The 22,255-nt window shown below is 45.6% G+C and overlaps 2 protein-coding genes across 2 annotated transcripts; both read right to left on the reverse strand.

Moving 5' to 3' along the window:
* Window positions 1–234: 234 nt before the first annotated feature.
* On the reverse strand, window positions 235–9,468 carry elac2 (elaC ribonuclease Z 2). The gene is made up of 24 exons (XM_015002469.2): window positions 8,992–9,468; window positions 8,242–8,292; window positions 8,097–8,167; window positions 7,542–7,606; window positions 7,396–7,453; window positions 7,254–7,322; window positions 7,047–7,160; window positions 6,634–6,689; window positions 6,505–6,563; window positions 6,358–6,430; window positions 6,177–6,289; window positions 6,010–6,108; window positions 5,803–5,941; window positions 4,243–4,328; window positions 4,049–4,158; window positions 3,865–3,961; window positions 3,584–3,722; window positions 3,470–3,508; window positions 2,798–2,907; window positions 2,123–2,222; window positions 1,925–2,045; window positions 934–1,012; window positions 647–791; window positions 235–571 (listed from the first exon to the last, which is right to left on the reverse strand). Exons 1-24 carry the CDS (start codon window positions 9,303–9,305, stop codon window positions 362–364), a joined length of 2,517 nt encoding a protein of 838 aa, XP_014857955.2. The 5' UTR covers window positions 9,306–9,468; the 3' UTR covers window positions 235–361.
* Window positions 9,469–11,465: 1,997 nt separating this feature from the next.
* LOC106927123 (germ cell-specific gene 1-like protein) lies at window positions 11,466–21,338 on the reverse strand. The gene is made up of 5 exons (XM_015002470.2): window positions 19,719–21,338; window positions 15,353–15,400; window positions 13,467–13,619; window positions 12,207–12,318; window positions 11,466–12,044 (listed from the first exon to the last, which is right to left on the reverse strand). The coding sequence occupies exons 1-5, from the start codon at window positions 20,020–20,022 to the stop codon at window positions 11,738–11,740; spliced, it is 924 nt and encodes a 307-aa protein (XP_014857956.1). The 5' UTR covers window positions 20,023–21,338; the 3' UTR covers window positions 11,466–11,737.
* Between the last annotated feature and the right edge of the window lie 917 nt (window positions 21,339–22,255).

Consider the following 22,255-nt stretch of genomic DNA (forward strand, 5'->3'; position numbering starts at 1 on the left):
CAAAGTCACAATATTCAACCTTTCATGTACATTTTTGCATTTGCATATCAAATACCATCCAAGTTTTTTCCTTTAAAAAAACTTCTTAATTATATTAATGTAGAAAATTCAGAGCGTTTTCATAATTTTACTCCTTATTCCTGTTTTTGTATTTTTATTTATCTACATTAGAAATATTCCCCTGTCATAAAACATTTATTTCATGTGATGTCATCAGTAACTGTCCGCAGCAGATTGGTGTGAAGATTTTTATTCTGCTCAACAAAAATCAAACTATTTTCACAGCATCACCAGGAAACTCATTTCTGCAGTAAATAAAAGTGTCTGATAAATAAAATGATTGTTTCTGTTCCTGGAGGAATCAGCTGGACTTCAGCCTCTTTGAGTCGCCGCTGTGTAGCGGCGCCCCCTGCTGGCCTCTCTTTGCTCCTGCCTGCACCACCGGGCTGCAGCCGCCTCCTCTGCGGCTCCTCAGCTCCCGCTGCTCCTCCATCTCCTCCAGCTCCTCAGCAAACAGCGTCTTCAGAGCAGCGGTGAGTTTAGGGAGAGTTTTAAAGTCTCTGAAGCTGACCTGGAAGAAACAAGTCATCCTTAAAACCAGAGTTCATGGCAGATTTTACTTCTGCATGTCGTAGCAGAGCCTTACTTTCATGTGGTCGAAGGAGATTCCCACTTTGTCACTGAAGTCTTCACTGAAGAGCGGGATCTTGGCGTAGCGTTGGCTGAAGTGGTTCAACATGATGAAGTCGGCGTTCATCTTCATGCCGATGCCGATGGCCTGCGAGGTCGTGCTGCAGAAAACATCAATTACAGATATTAAAAATATCCAGAACCAGAAAACACAAACCAATTTATAGTTATCTATAAAAAATGTCACAAAAAGCAGGAGAGTCTGAAAAGCTCCAGAGGAGAAGTGATGGGCTGCCGTCTCACCTGTGTCGTTTCTCCACAGCTTGTTCCAGCAGCTCGTCCTCCAGCGTGGCTTCATGGATCAGCAACGTCGCTTCATTTCCTGGAAACATCCCCACAAACGTTTAACCCCTCGCTCCCCAGAGGAACCAGCCGCGTCCCAGTCAGGACTGGGAACAAGCAGCCAGTAAAGGAAGACCTACTGGGAGCTTCTGCTAAACACACAAACATTAAACAGTGAATTCAGTTCTGACCTTTTAAACCATAATAAGATCTTTGTCCACAGAAATGTATGAACTTTGTCCAGCCTGGGAATATTAGCAGCTAGTTAGCGGTAGCCTCAACCGCCTCGAATCACAGACAGCAGAGCCATGAGAGACATATTAGAGAACTGAAGGCTTCCACGCCTCACTCCTCCACGCCTCACTCCTCCACGTCTCACTCCTCCGAGCCTCACTCTTTCACGCCTCACTCCTCCACGCCTCACTCCTCCACGTCTCACTCCTCCACGTCTCACTCCTCCGAGCCTCACTCTTTCACGCCTCACCCATTCACGCCTCACTCTCTCACGCCTCACTCTCTCACGCCTCACCCTCTCACGTCTCACTCCCCCGCACCTCACTCCCCGTGCCTCACTCCTCCGAGCCTCACTCCCCCACGCCTCACTCTCTCACGCCTCACTCTCTCACGCCTCACTCCTCCACGCCTCACTCCTCCACGCCTCACTCCCCCACGCCTCACCCATTCACGCCTCACTCTCTCACGCCTCACTCTCTCACGCCTCACTCTCTCACGCCTCACTCCTCCACGCCTCACTCCCCCACGCCTCACTCCCCCACGCCTCACCCTCTCACGTCTCACTCCTCCACGCCTCACTCTTCCACGCCTCACTCCTCCACGCCTCACTCCTCCACGCCTCACTCCTCCACGCCTCACTCCTCCACGCCTCACTCCTCCACGCCTCACTCCTCCACGCCTCACTCCCTCACATCTCTAGTCTGCGCCGGTCGCTCACCGATGTGGACGAACGCGTCGCAGGGCATGGTGTCTCCAGAGAAGGCCAGCTTCCAGCCAGACTGGTGCACAAAGCTGCAGGCAAAGGCGTTCCTGCAGTGGCGCACCAGGCAGGTCCGAAACTGAGACACAGAGCGTCGATTAGCAGAACCAATCAGAAACAGAGAGCGGAGCGGAGCGGGCCGACGGCGCCGCAGACCTGCTGCAGGCTGGTCGTCCTCAGCATGGACTGGAGCGACGAATCAGGCTTCAGCTTGGAAACATCAGTGTCATCACACAGACTCCTGCTGGGGATGTGACTGAAAACCACAGAAGAAACTCAGTGAACAGTGAACCTGTTCAGACTCAGTGAACCAGTTCAGACTCAGTGAACCAGTTCAGACTCAGTGAACCAGTTCAGACTCAATGAACCAGTTCAGACTCAATGAACCTGTTCAGACTCAGTGAACCTGTTCAGACTCAGTGAACCTGTTCAGACTCAGTGAACCAGTTCAGACTCAGTGAACCAGTTCAGACTCAGTGAACCAGTTCAGACTCAATGAACCAGTTCAGACTCAGTGAACCTGTTCAGACTCAGTGAACCTGTTCAGACTCAGTGAACCAGTTCAGACTCAGTGAACCAGTTCAGACTCAGTGAACCTGTTCAGACTCAGTGAACCAGTTCAGACTCAGTGAACCAGTTCAGACTCAATGAACCAGTTCAGACTCAGTGAACCTGTTCAGACTCAGTGAACCTGTTCAGACTCAGTGAACCAGTTCAGACTCAGTGAACCTGTTCAGACTCAGTGAACCTGTTCAGACTCAGTGAACCTGTTTTATTCCAGGTTTCTGATGAAACTGAAGTGACGCTTTGAGCTGCAGCAGGTTGACGAACCTGAAGTGATGCAGGATTTCCTCACAGAAGTCGTGGTACTGACCGAGCCAGGCCAGGATCTGGACCGGAGCCACCAGGTAGACGGGGCTGAAGGGGATCCCCAGGTTGGCCTGGAGGCGCACACACACACACACACACACACACACACACACACACACACACACACACACACACACACACACACACACACACACACACACACACACACACACACACACACACCTCAGCTGAAAACCATCGATGAACTGATTCCGATATCTGATCTTTAAAGTTGGCCGATTCTGATCCGATACAGAAAAACGGCTGAACTGACTGAAAACTTTTGTTTTTTAAGAGACATAAATTTACTGAATTACAAATTAATTCCATAAATCTGACCCAGTACAGCAAGAAAACCACCAAAAGCTTCACCAGCTGGTCAAACTGTGTTCAGTCGATGCAGTTATGAGTAAAAACAGCCAATAAATGATGAACTAAAACGTTCAACTGTGTAAAAATAAACTGCAAACGGTTCAGAAAATCCAACAGGATTCTGAATAAAAAATAAAGAGTTAGACTGAATAGATCAGTTCTGACTGACCTCTGATCTATTTTCAATGATCAGAACTGATACAGATATTGATAGAGGATTGGTGCATCTCTAGGGAAACCCCGGTTACCATGCCAACGTACCAGCGCGCGTTGCCTCTGCTGCAGCAGCTTTATCAGGCCCTGAGAGGAACAGGAAGTCAGGGTTAGCACACGCCTCTGCGAACACTCACCTCCAGGTGGCGCTGCGGTTCTCACCGTGTGATGGTCGGCGTGGAGGTGGGAGATGAAGACGGCGGAGATCCTGGACAGCGCCTGGTCCACGGCGTCGCCGTAGTGTCTGCAGAGCTGACTGAAGGTTCCCTCCCCACAGTCCAGCAGCAGCGACTGACTGGAGCTACACACACACACAAACACACACACACACACACACACACAGTCTTCAGCCTGAATAATGCACGCACACGCACACACACACACACACACACACACGCACGCACACACACACACACACACACACACACACCAGGCTGTCCTACCTGATGTTGACCAGCGTTCCGCTGACGTTCCTGGTCTTCATGGGAATCGCCGACCCGGTTCCCAGAAACACAACGTGTGGGAATCCGTCAGCCGGACCTGCAGCAGGAAGCAGACTCTGTTCAGAACCGAACTCTGGATTCGGTTCTGAACCAGCCCGATCCAACTCGGCGCGCCTGGACCCACCTGAACCCTCTGCACTGGCCGTCCGGCACTTCTCCACTTCCTCCAGGAAGTTTGGAATCTCAGAAGCTTCTTTCACAAATTCCTCCGTGTTGCAGGAGGGAACGGCGTCTCTAAACACGAGACAGGATGAAAACGGACTAAAATTAAATATCCCATCACCACTGTGGAGAAAAGACGAGCAAACGGGGGAAAACCTCTGCCACTCCATGACGGGTCGCAGCTGGAACTTCAGCAGACACTCGGCTCGGACGTTCGGGACGTGTAAGGCCGCCTGCGGTTCCTGAACATAGAAATGAATAAAATAACTGATTCTGGTCCTGTTGGGTGTCAAACAAACACAGATTCAGAAACTCCAGCGATTAAAATGTTTGTTCTGGTGGATTCAGCTGCTCTCATTTCTAATTAAACTGGCCAGAAATTAAACTGAAGAAAAATATCAGAAGGCCTGATTTAATATTTAAAATTTAGACAGAGAGAAAATATATGATTATGTGCAAAGTCTGATATTTTAAAGAGCAAAATGAAAACTAAAATAAACAACAAAAAAAATTATATAAATGTAATCTGGATTTTTTTATGCAAACTGACAGCAGGAAGAAAAACTGAATCAGCCTGACGCTAATGCTAATGGGACTTTAATAAACAGGAAGAAGTAAACGGGAAGCTGTAAACAGGAAGCTGTAAACGGTAAACGGGAAGCTGTAAACGGTAAACGGGAAGCTGTAAACGGTAAACGGGAAGCTGTAAACGGTAAACCAGAAGCTGTAAACGGTAAATGGGAAGCTGTAAACAGGAAGCTGTAAACGGGAAGCTGTAAACAGTAAATGGGAAGCTGTAAACAGGAAGCTGTAAACAGTAAACAGGAAGCTGTAAACAGTAAACCGGAAGCTGTAAACAGTAAATGGGAAGCTGTAAACCGGAAGCTGTAAACAGGAAGCTGTAAACAGGAAGCTGTAAACAGTAAACCGGAAGCTGTAAACAGTAAACCGGAAGCTGTAAACAGGAAGCTGTAAACAGGAAGCTGTAAACAGGAAGCTGTAAACAGGAAGCTGTAAACAGTAAACCGGAAGCTGTAAACAGGAAGCTGTAAACAGGAAGCTGTAAACAGTAAACCGGAAGCTGTAAACAGTAAACCGGAAGCTGTAAACAGGAAGCTGTAAACAGGAAGCTGTAAACAGGAAGCTGTAAACAGTAAACCGGAAGCTGTAAACAGTAAACCGGAAGCTGTAAACCGGAAGCTGTAAACAGTAAATGGGAAGCTGTAAACAGTAAACAGGAAGCTGTAAACAGGAAGCTGTAAACAGGAAGCTGTAAACAGGAAGCTGTAAACAGTAAACCGGAAGCTGTAAACAGTAAATGGGAAGCTGTAAACAGTAAACAGGAAGCTGTAAACAGTAAATGGGAAGCTGTAAACAGTAAACAGGAAGCTGTAAACAGTAAATGGGAAGCTGTAAACAGGAAGCTGTAAACAGTAAACAGGAAGCTGTAAACAGTAAACAGGAAGCTGTAAACAGGAAGCTGTAAACAGGAAGCTGTAAACAGGAAGCTGTAAACAGGAAGCTGTAAACAGTAAACCGGAAGCTGTAAACAGTAAATGGGAAGCTGTAAACCGGAAGCTGTAAACAGTAAACAGGAAGCTGTAAACAGTAAACCGGAAGCTGTAAACAGTAAATGGGAAGCTGTAAACAGTAAACAGGAAGCTGTAAACAGTAAACAGGAAGCTGTAAACAGTAAACAGGAAGCAGGAAGTGTACCGTTGCTCTGGCGGCTCTGAGCAGAGGGAAAATGTGTGGGTGGATCATGTTGAGCTGCGTCTGGATCTTGTGGCTCCGGACGTTGTGGACCGTGCTGACGTGTTCGTTGAGGATCAGATGTTCTGTTGACGACGGGAACCTGAAAAACCCGGAGCGGACTCAGACCCTGAAACAACGCGGTCCGGTTCTAAACCGCGCGGGTCCCACCTCTCCATCCACTCTTTGTACTGATCCGTCTCCAGGACGGACTCTGGAGTCATGTGGACCACCAGCACGGCCGGATCCTCCGTCCCGCCGTCCTGGAACCTGGAAGGAGAGAGCAGTCAGCCGGACGGCTGCAGCTGCTCAGAGCCGATCCGGCCGGACGACGTTACCGTCTGAGCTGCTGGTTGGAGCACAGCGCTGGGAGGAAGTCCTCGGACGGACACTCCAGCACCAGGAAGACGGGCCCCGGGTCGATGGGGGTGCAGACCTGCTCCGGCCGGATCTGTGAGGCAAAGCAAAGCGTCAGGCGATGGAGATGTAACCCGATTACTCCCAGGGAAACAGACCCACCTCTTTTCCGTCGTGCATGATGGTTTCTCCGTTTTTCAGAGCTCTGATGAGCGGACCGATCTCTGCTGTTCCTCTGCAGAGACATTTTAGAAAGAAATCAGGAAAATCGGGACTGACTTGGGTCAGACATTAAAACATGAGACTCACACCGGCAGACCCAGGTCTTTGGCTTTAGCCACCAAGAAGTTCCCCTTCTTAGGATGAAGCTGCAGGAGAGAAAGGGATGTCAGAAACAAACATACAACCTCCCAAACTAAATCATTTTCTGGTGCTGACCTTGCACACGAAGGCGATCACCAGGGAGGAGTCTCTGGCCACTGCACTTCTTTCACCTGAGACACAAAATAAACAATTCAGACCAGAAACTGAACATGAACAGTTCATTCACACCAGTTCTGTTCAGTCCACTCTAATCCAACTCCAGTCCGTTTGTCTAGTCAAAGTCCGGTGAGGTGTGAATGTTAAGCGACCTCTGACCTCTGGTCCTACAAACCTCGGTCTGCTAGCCTAGCGCTAGCAGCAGAAACGGCTCCTGGTCTTTAGCCAAAGACTAAAGAGAAACTAAGGAAACTGACAGGCATGGTGGTGGTGGTGGGATGCTGAGGGTCAGGCTTCTTGGTTAAAGCTTTTACAGATCCAATTCTGAAGCAGCAGTAAACAGGAAGCAGTAAGCAGCAAACAGGAAGCACCTGATTCTTCTTCTCCGGTGTTGTGCTGCAGTCCACCTCTCTTTGGCGATCTGTGGCTGGGGCTGCTTCTGCCAGCCTGCGGTGAGTTTCTTCCTCTGTCTATTCCTGATTTGGCTACAAAAAACAGTAAAAATCAGATGAAAATCTGAATGCTTTCAAAAAAATTAACTCTGAAGAAATAATAATTTTAAAATCCTTTGAATTTACCAAATATGGGCACCTGGTACACAGTCATGGTTTCGTCTTTGTGCATCTCCTCAGTGTACGGTCGAACAGCTGAGAGGACATCACATCATGAACAACCTCACCACAAACACATGACATCATGTTAACTCAGAATCAGGCCTACACAGCTTGATGGCCTCCAGAGGCCCAGAGAAGGACTTGATGGCATGCAGGTAGTTCTTCTGAAACATGAAAAGATGGGAGACAGAAGGTCAGCCTCTCCATGACGCCTCACAGCAGCCGTCTGTCAAATGTTCTGCAGTTTCTCACAAGCTGTGGAGGTCCAGAGAGCACACACTCCGGGACGCCCGTTTCTTTCAGGGTTAATATCATCCCTGCAATGCACCAGATTCAGAAAATGTAAATATATTATTAATAACAGGCACAAAAATTACAAGCAATTAGTAATTACTAATGCAATGAAAGACAGATTTACATTTAAAATGACTAGTATTAACATCCAAAAAACTGAGTCTGCTGATTGAGAAATTATGTCAGCAATTATTGCAATAGACAATAATATTATTGTTTTGACATTTTCAACTTATATATTGAAATAATAATGAAAGTTTACCCTCTCAAAGACCAATAATCTTTAATTTTGTAAAGAAAACTTTAAGTATCCAAAATAAAACGATAAATAAAGCAACAACAAAAACCATAAATAAAATGGAAACAGAATTACTCAAATATTAATCAGAGTGGAAATTCACAATCACTTCTCTGTGGAAGCTGTTGAGTCCCAGCTCTGATTCAGAACATTTTGTAAAGAAACCCCAGACTCTAACACGAGAGCGTGACTTTAGCTGAGAGTTGACCTCTGACCTGACAGGCCTCCCACATTCTCCCAGCTCAGTCGGGTCAGGAAGATGTTGTCCAGCCGCGCCGCCTTCAGCCTGCGGGGGAAGCAGATCCATGTTAGCGCCGTTAGCTCTGCCAGCAGCCAGGATGAGACGCAGGTGCAGCTTACTTGTGTTCCTGCATGAGTCTCTGGGTTCCTTCTCCACAGTTGAACAGATACCTGCAGCACAGAGACGGAAAGTTTTCATCCCTACAGGCTGGAGCCTGGTTAAATAGTAATAAAGATGATCCAATACAGTTTGTGTGTGAGGATCAGATCAGTTAGAGTTCGTTTAACTGAAGCTACTGATGTGGATCTTCGGAGACCTGCCAGAAAATCCAGAACAAGTATGTATTTAATTTGCTTTAATATATCTTTTATATCTATTTAAGGGCTGCACAGTTGCTAAAGGTGTTGCTTTGCTGCAAGAAGGTTGTGGGTTTGAATCCCGGCCCGGGGATCTTTCTGCATGGTTTTCTCAGAGTATGCCTGAGTGCACTCACAGTCCAAAAACATGACTATCACTTTACAGCAGATTTCTTTGTTGAAGAAAGTCTTTAAATGCAAAGTTTGCATAAAGCAGACTGTAGGGACGTTTGGGTGAATTCAGTAAAGCCACTATATTGTTATTATGCTCTTTTTTCACGAATTTATTAATTGCAATGTTTGATCATTTAAAGAACGGTGACTTTGTGGCTCAAAATGTGGGAAAATGCTCTGAAATCCAGAAGAAACTGCAAAATAAGTAACGTTCACTGGCTGTATGTGAACTACAACCTACTAGAAGGAACCGGGCAATGCGAGTGTGCTCTTCTTTAATTAACGTACTTAAACTGAAACAAACACTTTTATCTAATATAAAGTACGTGAAGCGCCTACCTGTTGTACTCTGAGAAGACGTAAAGCGACGCGTTGCTGTCCCTGCTTCCCGCACCGACCACCTGAACGTACACGTTGGACGGTCCGTGAACGTCTCCCCGCTTGTCTCGGCTCTCCTTGGTCTTCAGCCGGCGGAGCGGCTCCTTCTGCGGCCTCTTCGCTGAGAACTGATTCCCAGAGGTCGCCATTGACCGGGAAAAGTGGAAAACAGTCCGGTAAGGAGAATAATCGCAGCGTGGGGCCGTCGCAGCGGCAGTTACAGCTCTGCCGTTCACAACCAGAAGCCTACAAAGCCTCACATGGAAACTGTTCATGCTATATACTTAAGCTAATCATTAAAATATCCGAGACAGGCGGTATTTACGATCCCAAACACCTCCGCTAGCAGTCCTGACGCATTTCCGAACAGTTGTGCATTTGTTTATCACCGAGCAGAGGCGTTGAGCCTCCTTCACGGCACGTTAAATGTTCGACACATGCGACCTCTCTTCCGGCAAGTGATAAACGTCATCAACAAGTTCCCGGTTCTTAATGCTGATTGGTTAGCGGAAGTTATTGCTTGGTCTTTGGGCCAATCAAAACGAGTTTACCGCAAAGGAGGCGGGAATAGAGCTTCTCGTTTCAGAGAAGGGTTGTAAACGATGCTACAAAATAAAACGCTGAATAATAGACAATATCTGAAAACCTCTTAACCTTCGTTTAGATATTCAGTATTAAGCTAGATTTATTTGAATGCAAACATTTTAAGGCAAAAGATTTGTATTTATTCACTGAAAGTTATTTGAAAATATTACATTGAAAATCTGTTTTTAATTTTTAAGATTGTATCCAGAGGTGTATTGTTTTTCCTAACAATCATACAATGACTATTAAAACAACTGAGTATTGAAGTATAAATTTACATTTACAGTTTTTGTATAAGTGACAAACTAAAGTGAGTTTAATTCTTTACAGAAAAGTCATTCTTATTTTTTGAAAACTTTAGATTTTTCCATGTAAAATTTTCAATAATCAAAATATGTAAAACCTTCGTATAAAATTTAATACTTATTGTTTGTTTATGCCTTTACCTAATCAAAGGATATCAATATGATAGTATTCTTGTTTTTATCTCTGAAAATTAATGGATAGATGGATCCTATGAGCCAGGCGCTTAGGTCTGAAAATACAGATACCTTTTCCATAATATGTGTTTTTTGTTTTTTTTGCATACATATTCATGCATCCATCATCTACACCCACCTGTCCATGCAGGGCTGCGGGGGTCCTGCAGTCCGAGGGCAGAGGCTGTCCGTCTATTTCCACCCTGGAAGATGCTTCAGTCAGATTTAATTTTTCCAGATTTTTCAGGACTTTATTGAAATTCTTCCTCTGGAAATATGAGCCACTGAAACCATCGACGTGAAAGGAGGATCTGAATAACCACAGATGTTTCCTTTCTGCGGCTTGATGCTTCATCATTTTAATGATATATTTATAAAAAACATGAGTCTGATTTTAACATTTCATATATTTGTCCCTCTTCGTGCTTCCCAAGCATAATGAAAACAGTATTATGTGAGTTGATCAGCGCGTGGAATCGTGTCATGGCTGAAAACAGAAGATCAGCAGGCGTACTGTAACCTGGATTGTTTCCATCCAGTGGGATTAAATGTGCCAGGCAGCAGCTGCTCCATCAGAAACAGATGAAAAGAGGAACCAAACAGTCACTGTTAACACACTGCAATTGGATTTTCTCTGCTGTTTTTTCAGCTGGTTGAAGAGCTTAAACTCATGACTATAACAGTCCTGCTTTATTTTGCATCTTCATCATGTAGTTACCTTCAGAGCTGCATTTCTGCTTAGCAAAAGCACAGGTGGTCTCTTCTGTCTAGTTTCAGTTTGCTGCAGCAAACCGCATGCAGACGGCGTCGCTTCTTCTTGGGACGTACAGAACGACCTGCTTTGTGACCTTGTTAAATGGTTTTCTAATAAACTGGCTCTGACTGAAGTAATTTTTTTACTCAACCAGCCGTTATGCAGCCATGTTTGATGAATCCACATTGTTTTAAAAATCTGCCTTCAGAGAATAATTTATCCACATTTTCCTTACCTGAATGAATATTTAATATTTTTGCACTTGGCTGAACTCTGGTGTCCAAAAAGTGGTGAAATGTTTCTTTAATGCTGGACTGAGCTGCAACCAGCAAACAAAACACTAAACATTAAACTGAAGGTGTGATAAAGAAAGTGGTTAAATGTAACAATCACTTCATGAATTATTCATTAACTGCAGTTAAGTTTGGACAACATTAAAGCTAAAATGGTGAAACAAACTAAATACTTTCCTAACTTTCCCCCTCTGCGTAGGAACCCTGTGAAGCTCTGGGAATGTTGTAAAGATCCTTCACTCACATGTTACACTTTTCTTTTATTCACATCTTCAATGTGAATTAAAACAGCAGCAGGAACCAAGCAGACAGTCTGAGGTCAGGTCACCCTGACAGCTGTGTGTCTGTCCTGAACGGTTCATCCAGGTCCTGCTTCCTCTCAGATCCAGCCTCACTCCGGACCGGCGCTTCACTTCCAGCATCACGGCTCCTCTCAGTGCGTCTCACACTAATTCCAGTTTCAGCGCCTCTTGGATGAAAGAAGGCAGATTCAGCTCAGGTAGAAGCAGAAGCCTGTTGCCTTGGATACAGAAGCTAAACGTGGTTTTAACTCTGCAGGTCGGCTGTGAAGCAGGAAGAGTAAATGTTCTCCTCCTTCAGCAGTACGCCTCCACCTGCTGCTCCGGTGGATGCTCCACCTCCTCAAACACGTACGGCGCTCCGGTGGAAGGCTTGTGGCCGTTTACCAGCGGTTCTGGCAGAACCTGCAGGTCCGCCGGAGATGCAGTCAGGTACATGTTCCACACCTGCTCAGGCAGACCCAGCTCCATCATCTTCTGCTTGATCAGCAGGTTCTTCTCGATGTTGTGCCGCTTGTATTTAAACTCTATGATGGTCTTGGTGTATCTGTTCAGGGTTGTGACTGCAGAGCCCATGCAGGTGCCGAACGAGCACCAGGCTAAGCTGCAAAGAGCCACAAAAAGAGACAATACAGTCATTCAGGTTAAATCAGAGCAGCTTTTCAGTTCTTATGAAGTTCAGTTATGGATTGAATCATAACTGAATCTCAACTCGTTTCTCTCTTTATGAAACTAGATTCTGTTGAGACATTGAGGAAGTTCTTACGCATAAGACCAGCTGTAGTCCCAAGTCTTGGGCCTCCAGTCTTCAGGTCCCATAGAGACGGAAAGATGGAATATGGTGGTGAACATCATGTGGGCGACCATCCCACAAAGGCCTGAGCAGAGCAGACGTCAAAACGCTCCAGTGACTTTTCAAGACCATTTACAGTGTTTCGACACTTTTTAAAATCTCATTTCTAGAGTCTCAGGTTGGTTTGAGCATCTATTAGGGTCGAGCATGAAGGAAGGAGAAACAGCCGGATTAAAACTACATTTCATTTATTTTTGTAACTTTTACCCAAACCAGGAAATCATGTACAGTGAAGCAGAGCAGCGAGGTGAACGCAGCCGGCTCGCTCTGACTCAGTATGTCTGCAGCAGCTTTTTCTGGGATTAACAAAGAACAACAGGGGGGAGGGGAGGGGGAGGGGGACCTCTGGGCGGATCTGGGAACAGCCCAAACCGTTGCCCCGGTTCCAATCGGATTACTCCACAAACCAGCAAATCCTCCGAGGCAGCGAGTGGCCGCAGATCAGTCAGCTGCTCTGATGCTTGACTGCAGCGTCCGGCGCATTCAGCCTGGCTGACCTGCTGCCCCGCTGCAGCCGCCGCCGCTGCTGCTGCTGCTGCTGCTGCAGCTCAGCAGCAACTGCTGCTGCCCCACTGTGTGTGGCTGATGGGCCACCACACACACTGGGGCAAAAGTCAGCACATTTTATCAGCTGAACCCCAAAACACACAGCGTACACATAAAGGATGTGAAAGGAGTCAATGAAAGGGTGAAAGGTCATTCCTGAGGTTCAACCTGTTCCCCATTTCTTCATAGCTTGTTTTGTATGGAGCTACATTAGCCTCAAAAACATCCACAAAGCATACAACATAATGTGCATAATAATGCATAAATGCGTACCTGAACTTCACATTTGTGTTTCTCAAGTTGCCACGTTTCAAACACACCGATAGAAACACGCTGCCCGTACACATCGGTACACCTGAGCTGCACTGAGTCAGAGACACGTTCAGCATCTCATCTGTGAATCCTGTTCAGTTAGAAAGTCTCTGATGCTGAAGGTTGGCTGATCCGTCCGTGTCTCTACCTGTTCAGTCTGAAACGTGGCAATTTGAGAAACTGTTTAACAAATGTGAATGTTCATTTATGCATCATTAGACACATTTGTATATTATGTTGCACATTTACAAATGTCTCTGTTTAGGCCCTGTGGATGTTTTTGAGCCTGATGTAGCTCCGTAGTTGTGCTGTTACCTGAGAGGGCGGTGCACATGGCGGCGAAGGCACTGAGTTTCAGCTTGTTCATGACGCTGAAGCAGCGGCTCTGCTCCAGAATCATCAGAACCCCGCCCACGAAGAGCAGAGCCAGGTACAGGCTCTCTGCAACCACACACAGCCACAGGACGCCTGGAGGGCAGAGGTCAGAGGTCAGCAACCACACACAGCCACAGGACGCCTGGAGGGCAGAGGTCAGAGGTCAGCAACCACACACAGCCACTGGACGCCTGGAGGTCAGAGGTCAGCAACCACACACAGCCACAGGACGCCTGGAGGGCAGAGGTCAGAGGTCAGCAACCACACACAGCCACAGGACGCCTGGAGGGCAGAGGTCAGAGGTCAGCAACCACACACAGCCACTGGACGCCTGGAGGGCAGAGGTCAGAGGTCAGCAACCACACACAGCCACAGGACGCCTGGAGGGCAGAGGTCAGAGGTCAGCAACCACACACAGCCACTGGACGCCTGGAGGGCAGAGGTCAGCAACCACACACAGCCACAGGACGCCTGGAGGGCAGAGGTCAGAGGTCAGCAACCACACACAGCCACAGGACGCCTGGAGGTCAGAGGTCAGCAACCACACACAGCCACAGGACGCCTGGAGGGCAGAGGTCAGAGGTCAGCAACCACACACAGCCACAGGACGCCTGGAGGGCAGAGGTCAGAGGTCAGCAACCACACACAGCCACTGGACGCCTGGAGGTCAGAGGTCAGCAACCACACACAGCCACAGGACGCCTGGAGGGCAGAGGTCAGAGGTCAGCAACCACACACAGCCACAGGACGCCTGGAGGGCAGAGGTCAGAGGTCAGCAACCACACACAGCCACTGGACGCCTGGAGGGCAGAGGTCAGAGGTCAGCAACCACACACAGCCACAGGACGCCTGGAGGGCAGAGGTCAGAGGTCAGCAACCACACACAGCCACTGGACGCCTGGAGGGCAGAGGTCAGCAACCACACACAGCCACAGGACGCCTGGAGGGCAGAGGTCAGAGGTCAGCAACCACACACAGCCACAGGACGCCTGGAGGTCAGAGGTCAGCAACCACACACAGCCACAGGACGCCTGGAGGGCAGAGGTCAGAGGTCAGCAACCACACACAGCCACTGGACGCCTGGAGGTCAGAGGTCAGCAACCACACACAGCCACAGGACGCCTGGAGGGCAGAGGTCAGAGGTCAGCAACCACACAGCCACTGGACGCCTGGAGGGCAGAGGTCAGCAACCACACACAGCCACAGGACGCCTGGAGGGCAGAGGTCAGAGGTCAGCAACCACACACAGCCACAGGACGCCTGGAGGGCAGAGGTCAGAGGTCAGCAACCACACACAGCCACTGGACGCCTGGAGGGCAGAGGTCAGCAACCACACACAGCCACAGGACGCCTGGAGGTCAGAGGTCAGAGGTCAGCAACCACACACAGCCACTGGACGCCTGGAGGGCAGAGGTCAGCAACCACACACAGCCACTGGACGCCTGGAGGGCAGAGGTCAGCAACCACACACAGCCACTGGACGCCTGGAGGGCAGAGGTCAGAGGTCAGCAACCACACACAGCCACTGGACGCCTGGAGGGCAGAGGTCAGAGGTCAGCAACCACACACAGCCACTGGAGGTCAGAGGTCAGCAACCACACACAGTCAGTGATGCTAAACTTTAAATAGGCCGTTTGGTTCTGTCTGGTTTCTATTTTTTGTCTTTGATTCACATCCAGTCAAACGTCTGGAGTCTGTCTGGGTTACAGGAAGTGTTGGGTAAGTTTTATTCTTAAGAAATGTCATTTTTCCTGACAATAAACCCAAATAAAGGCAAATTATTAAATGTTTTCAAAGAAAAACGTTTAAATCATAAATTTACTAACCTCTTTGATGTTCAGGTGCAATCTCAGCAAAACTTCGACAATCAAATCCTGTGAAATAAAAGAATAAATACATAAATAAAACTTTCAGACACACATAATGAATAAAACATCCGATGTTTTACACATAGTATGTTTTAATACTATGTTTATACTCAATTTAATACTAAATTATGTCTAAATTTTCTTTACAAAATGATAAAAGTTTTTCATAAATATAATTCTAAAAAAATCTGTACAGAAGCAACTTTTACATATTTTTCTTTAATAAAATGGAGAAAAGCTTTGAAAGCCAAGCAGGGTTTTATGAAACACGATTCATTTGTGGACGACAGAAATAATCTGTTTCTTCAGATTATTTTCTTCCCAAAACTGGAAATAAAAGAAGAAAAATAGAAACTAAAGTTGACAAAATGTCGTTGTAAAGTAAAAACCCTGAATAAGCTCAAAGGGACCTGAAGCAGTTCAGCTCTGAGGCGGTGAACAGATTTCAAAGTGATCCATGACAGAACCAGAGGTGAAAGGTCAAACTCACAGGTGTTTAGGGCTGAATGGAAGCTGCACTAGAACAGAGAAGTTTATGTCCAGTCATTTCATCTTTAGTCAGAAGCTTCTCCAGAACCACTGTGACACTGACCTCTACAGGAGAGCAGCCATGTTAGCTTCATTAATGGCTTTTCAGATAAAGAATCAGTTCAGGAATTGAACTGAACTGATTCTTTGTTTCCAGATAACATGATAATTATCATTTTAAATCTCATTTCCAGTAGTTATCCTCTTCTCTGAGCTCGGTTAGCAAATCTAAACAAACTTTTCTTCTTTCATGTTTTCACTTGTCTGATAAATCAGTGAAGGACATCATTACTTCCTACTGCGTATATTTAGCATATTTTATGTATTTTATATATTTTATGTTTGGTATTTTTACCCTAGAATCAACCAGAAACAACTGATGGTGTTTAGTTTGAACATCAAAAATCATCTCATCATCAATAATATGAAATTCCTTCTTGCTCAAATATATTTCTGTTTTCTTTTAATACTTTCTAGTATATTAATTAACTAATGAATTTACTTTAAAAACATTTTCTGTGTTTTTTATCTGTTAATTTTCTGTGTGGATGGTTTCCTGGAGGGAAGCTGATTCAGCAGCAGTTTGACTTTATTTTGAAGAGATTTGGCTTTAAATAAAAGCTTTGTGGTTTTTTTACCTGCTGTTGTTTTTAATCCTGTGCTCATTTCCTGATCTTTCATTTTTTCTGTTATTTTGCTCTTTTTTGCTGCTCGCATGCTGCCCTTCCTCCAGTGCCAGACCAGTGCAACCAGTAACCAGCTGTAGAACAAACTCACAGATAAAGTCAGTTTTGTAAATCTGTTAAAGACAGAAATCAGTTAAAGTAACTGATTCTGTAACTGGTTCAAATAAAATGATTCAGCTGCAGTTTTGATTTTTAAGTTGCATTTTAATACAGATGGAAACAGGATGCTGTTATAAAACCAGTCAGTTCAATCAGATCCACAGAGAAACCAATCAGTCCACTTCAACATGAAGGTAGAGTCAGAATCAAATCCATATACATTTTCTAATTTAGTTCTATAAAACAATGCAGTCAAATTTAGTTTATGATCATCAATAAAACTAGTTTCTGATCTAAGAAAACATTTGATTTTGCAACAATTGACTGACTTAGCAGCAAACTTTGCAGCAATCCCTCCCAAAACTCACATGGTGACATTTTAGCAGCTGACCTCACTGAGCCATGGCAGCAACACCTCCTCTTAGGCTGGCATGTTGCAGTAGAAAGCATTTGATTGCACTGGTTAGCTAACTTTGCAGCAATGCTCTCTGGCAGCAGATGATTACATCAGTTCATTTGAAGCAATCCTTTCTGGTCATTTCATTTTTCTCTGTTACTTATTTTAGTATTTTTGTTCATTGAGTTTGAAATATTGCTAATTCTTTACCAGTCAGTGGTTTGATTTGTGCTTTATGACCCAAACAGGAGCAGAGATACCGTTCACATCTGCAGCATCATCATACCGTTCACATCTGCAGCATCATCATACCGTTCATATCTGCAGCATCATCATACCGTTCACATCTGCAGCATCATCGTACCGTTCACATCTGCAGCATCATCATACCGTTCATATCTGCAGCATCATCATACTGTTCACATCTGCAGCATCATCGTACCGTTCACATCTGCAGCATCGTCTTACCATTCACATCTGCAGCATCGTCTTACCATTCACATCTGCAGCATCATCATACCGTTCATATCTGCAGCATCATCATACCGTTCACATCTGCAGCATCATCATACCGTTCACATCTGCAGCATCATCATACCGTTCACATCTGCAGCATCATCGTACCGTTCACATCTGCAGCATCGTCGTACCATTCACATCTGCAGCATCATCATACCGTTCACATCTGCAGCATCATCATACCGTTCATATCTGCAGCATCATCATACCGTTCACATCTGCAGCATCATCGTACCGTTCACATCTGCAGCATCATCATACCGTTCATATCTGCAGCATCATCATACCGTTCACATCTGCAGCATCATCGTACCGTTCACATCTGCAGCATCGTCTTACCATTCACATCTGCAGCATCATCATACCGTTCATATCTGCAGCATCATCATACCGTTCACATCTGCAGCATCATCGTACCGTTCATATCTGCAGCATCATCATACCGTTCACATCTGCAGCATCATCGTACCATTCACATCTGCAGCATCGTCTTACCATTCACATCTGCATCATACCGTTCATATCTGCAGCATCATCATACCGTTCACATCTGCAGCATCATCATACCGTTCATATCTGCAGCATCATCATACCGTTCACATCTGCAGCATCATCGTACCGTTCACATCTGCAGCATCATCATACCGTTCATATCTGCAGCATCATCATACCGTTCACATCTGCAGCATCATCGTACCGTTCACATCTGCAGCATCGTCTTACCATTCACATCTGCAGCATCGTCTTACCATTCACATCTGCAGCATCATCATACCGTTCATATCTGCAGCATCATCATACCGTTCACATCTGCAGCATCATCATACCGTTCACATCTGCAGCATCATCATACCGTTCACATCTGCAGCATCATCGTACCGTTCACATCTGCAGCATCGTCGTACCATTCACATCTGCAGCATCATCATACCGTTCACATCTGCAGCATCATCATACCGTTCATATCTGCAGCATCATCATACCGTTCACATCTGCAGCATCATCGTACCGTTCACATCTGCAGCATCATCATACCGTTCATATCTGCAGCATCATCATACCGTTCACATCTGCAGCATCATCGTACCGTTCACATCTGCAGCATCGTCTTACCATTCACATCTGCAGCATCATCATACCGTTCATATCTGCAGCATCATCATACCGTTCACATCTGCAGCATCATCGTACCGTTCATATCTGCAGCATCATCATACCGTTCACATCTGCAGCATCATCGTACCATTCACATCTGCAGCATCGTCTTACCATTCACATCTGCATCATACCGTTCATATCTGCAGCATCATCATACCGTTCACATCTGCAGCATCATCGTACCATTCACATCTGCAGCATCGTCTTACCGTTCATATCTGCAGCATCATCATACCGTTCACATCTGCAGCATCATCGTACCATTCACATCTGCAGCATCATCATACCGTTCATATCTGCAGCATCGTCTTACCGTTCATATCTGCAGCATCATCATACCGTTCACATCTGCAGCATCATCGTACCGTTCATATCTGCAGCATCGTCTTACCGTTCATATCTGCAGCATCGTCTTACCGTTCATATCTGCAGCATCGTCTTACCGTTCATATCTGCAGCATCGTCTTACCGTTCATATCTGCAGCATCATCATACCGTTCATATCTGCAGCATCATCATACCGTTCATATCTGCAGCATCATCATACCGTTCATATCTGCAGCATCATCGTACCGTTCATATCTGCAGCATCGTCTTACCGTTCATATCTGCAGCATCATCATACCGTTCATATCTGCAGCATCATCATACCGTTCATATCTGCAGCATCATCATACCGTTCATATCTGCAGCATCATCATACCGTTCATATCTGCAGCATCATCATACCGTTCATATCTGCAGCATCATCATACCGTTCATATCTGCAGCATCGTCTTACCGTTCATATCTGCAGCATCATCATACCGTTCATATCTGCAGCATCGTCTTACCGTTCATATCTGCAGCATCATCATACCGTTCATATCTGCAGCATCGTCTTACCGTTCATATCTGCAGCATCATCATACCATTCATATCTGCAGCATCGTCTTACCGTTCATATCTGCAGCCTGCTCACAGGAGTAAAATATCCCGGTGTGGAACTTCCTGAGGATGAACTTCTCCTCTCCCGTCTCGAAGATGTACTGCACCTGCCGGCTGTCGTTGAGGTTGGAGCTGTTGAAGCGGATGCAGTACATCTGCTTCATCTTGACCGGCGGCCCGGAGCAGAAGGGCTTGGCCACCTTCCTGGTCCCCTCGCACCAGTAGCTGGTGGTCACCGCTGACACGGCGAAAGCCAAAGCCACAAAGTTGAGCATGATTGCCAGGGAAGCTCGCCGGCCGCGCTCCAGCCTCATGGTCCAGGCCAGGCCAGAGAGATGAAATGAAAAGGCGACTAATCCTGGCTTTCAATATGTAGCCACAGTGTTTTGCTTCCCAGCAGAGATGTCAAATCTTCATAATCTTGTTGCGTTTGGGGCTCCTTGGGTGAGAAAGCAGAGCGTCCCTCTGCCAGCTCGCTGCCTGTTCTGCATCTCTTCACCTCGGCTCCACAGGAACGACACAAACCCATTTTCTGTCTCTGACCATTTAAACTCTCGGCCCCCGCAGCTTCAGATCAAACCCATGGCTCCTCCCCTCCAGCAGATCTCATCATGCAATGTTCTCCATTACAAATGGCAAATTACGCTCCAAACTTCCTTTGAGCTGAGATTATAATCCAGAGTGAGGCTCTGGCTGCTTAGGTTCTCCCAGCATTTCAAACCGATTGCAGCAGATCAAGTGCTGGTTTAACTTTGACCAGTGACATAATGTGCGCAGTCTCATATGAAAATCCATCCAGAATGTGTGTGTGTGTCTGTGTGTGTGTGTGTGTGTGTGTGTGTGTCTGTGTGTGTCTGTGTGTGTGTCTGTGTGTGTGTGTGTGTCTGTGTGTGTGTGTGTGTGTGTGTGTGTGTGTGTGTGTGTGTGTGTGTGTGTGTGTGTGTCTGTGTGTGTGTGTGTGTGTGTGTGTGTGTGTGTGTGTGTGTGTGTGTCTGTGTGTCTGTGTGTGTGTGTGTGTGTGTGTGTGTCTGTGTGTGTGTGTGTGTGTCTGTGTGTGTGTCTGTGTGTGTGTGTGTGTGTGTGTGTGTGTGGAGGGTAAATCTCCCTCCAATAGCGTGCTGACGGTTGAAAAGGGAAACACTGAGGTCCTTTATGGAAAAGACAATAGAATCAGTTTGTTTGTTTGTTTGTTTGTTTGTTTGTTGCTGCAGAGCCAAACCTTTGCCTCCTTCTGGAAACTGTTGATGTCAGGAAGTTTTATTAAACACAGACTTTAGGTTTAAAATGGTAACGAGTTGCTAATTATTCTGGTTGTTATTCATAATCGTCATTAATTCTATTATTTTGATCCGTAGATTTTCTTGTCAGTTTGAAACCATTTTTCTATGTAATATAATTTATTTGTTGGCTCTTTTATTGAACAGACACATGATTATTATAACATGGTTTTAATTACAAGTTTTGGGTAATTATTGAAGTGATATATTTCATTAAACTGAGATAAGGGAAGGATGAATAAGTGTTCACTTCTTCCTTCTTTTTAAACAGAAAGTAAACTAATTATTTTGTTCTTGGTTATGTTTGTTTTCTCTGTCCTACTTGTTATTAAAAACCTGGAAAAAAAAGTCAAAACCCTACATCAGAAAAGATAATGTCCTAACCCTTCTCAAGGACATTATCTCTGGTTCTAGCACACTTTTTCCTTCCACTTAACTTCTCGATATTTTGCGTGGATCCAGCACTCTGTGATCGGCCATCTTGTTTAAAAAAGACGTTTTGTGGATTTCCCTCCTCCCTCCCGGGTCGATTTTAACTGAACGTTTCTGTCACTAAAAGTTTGACTTTATTAAACTCAGTAAAAAAGAAGCATAAACATATTCTTACACCAGCCTGTCTCACATTAGTGGCATCATCCAGTAATTACCTTGGTTACAACAATCTTTCTTTCTTCATTAACATTTTCTGTATCTATCACTGATTATTGATTATGAGCAAACATCATTTCTAACGTTGACATTCTTTTTATATCAATAAACCAAAATGCAGTAACAACTTTAACTTCATTAGATAGTAATAAAACTGATGACAGCAGTAATTATTTTAAATAAACTTACTAAATGTTTTCAGTGATTTCAAAATGATTCATATCTGTCTGTAACTTCCAGACATTTCATGCTGAGCTCCACAATAATTCATTTATTCCACTTTCCTAAACTCATAGACGGCCCGACTCTCTGCGCGTGCACAACTTGCTGAGCAATTCGCCTGAAAACAAAGAGATTATTCCGACCCTGTGCAGCCATGTCATAAAGGACAGAAACACAGGATGAGCGAGTCCAGCCTGTGATGAGGCAGTAAGCCGGCCGCGTGTTGCATAATCATCCTACCTGACAGATGCAACCACTGGATGAAACATTTACCTTTTGGTAAACGATGCTCCGTGTCTGAACTGAATCATTATGTAAAATTCATCATGATATTTACAGATTAAACAACGGCTTCGCTTTTCCTGGAATGATTTTGTAGCAGCAGGTGTGGAGAGTCATA

Source organism: Poecilia mexicana, unplaced genomic scaffold (genome assembly GCF_051168715.1).
Source record: "Poecilia mexicana isolate PSO_F unplaced genomic scaffold, ASM5116871v1 scaffold_8, whole genome shotgun sequence".
NCBI classification, from domain to species: Eukaryota; Metazoa; Chordata; class Actinopteri; order Cyprinodontiformes; family Poeciliidae; genus Poecilia; species Poecilia mexicana.

Bases quoted from the DNA above. Each gene is read 5' to 3' on its own strand.
- elac2 (XM_015002469.2), bottom strand. From the start codon at position 9,305: ATGAACAGTTTCCATGTGAGGCTTTGTAGGCTTCTGGTTGTGAACGGC. The intron at 4,159-4,242 runs GTTTTCCCCCGT...TCTCGTGTTTAG, and splicing joins CCCGTCATGGAGTGGCAGAG to AGACGCCGTTCCCTCCTGCA. The intron at 3,509-3,583 runs GTGAGAACCGCA...TGTTCCTCTCAG, and splicing joins TCCACGCCGACCATCACACG to GGCCTGATAAAGCTGCTGCA.
- LOC106927123 (XM_015002470.2), bottom strand. From the start codon at position 20,022: ATGAGGCTGGAGCGCGGCCGGCGAGCTTCCCTGGCAATCATGCTCAAC. The intron at 15,401-19,718 runs GTAAGACGATGC...TTTATTTCACAG, and splicing joins GCAGGCTGCAGATATGAACG to GATTTGATTGTCGAAGTTTT. The intron at 12,045-12,206 runs GTAAGAACTTCC...GGCTCTTTGCAG, and splicing joins GACTACAGCTGGTCTTATGC to CTTAGCCTGGTGCTCGTTCG.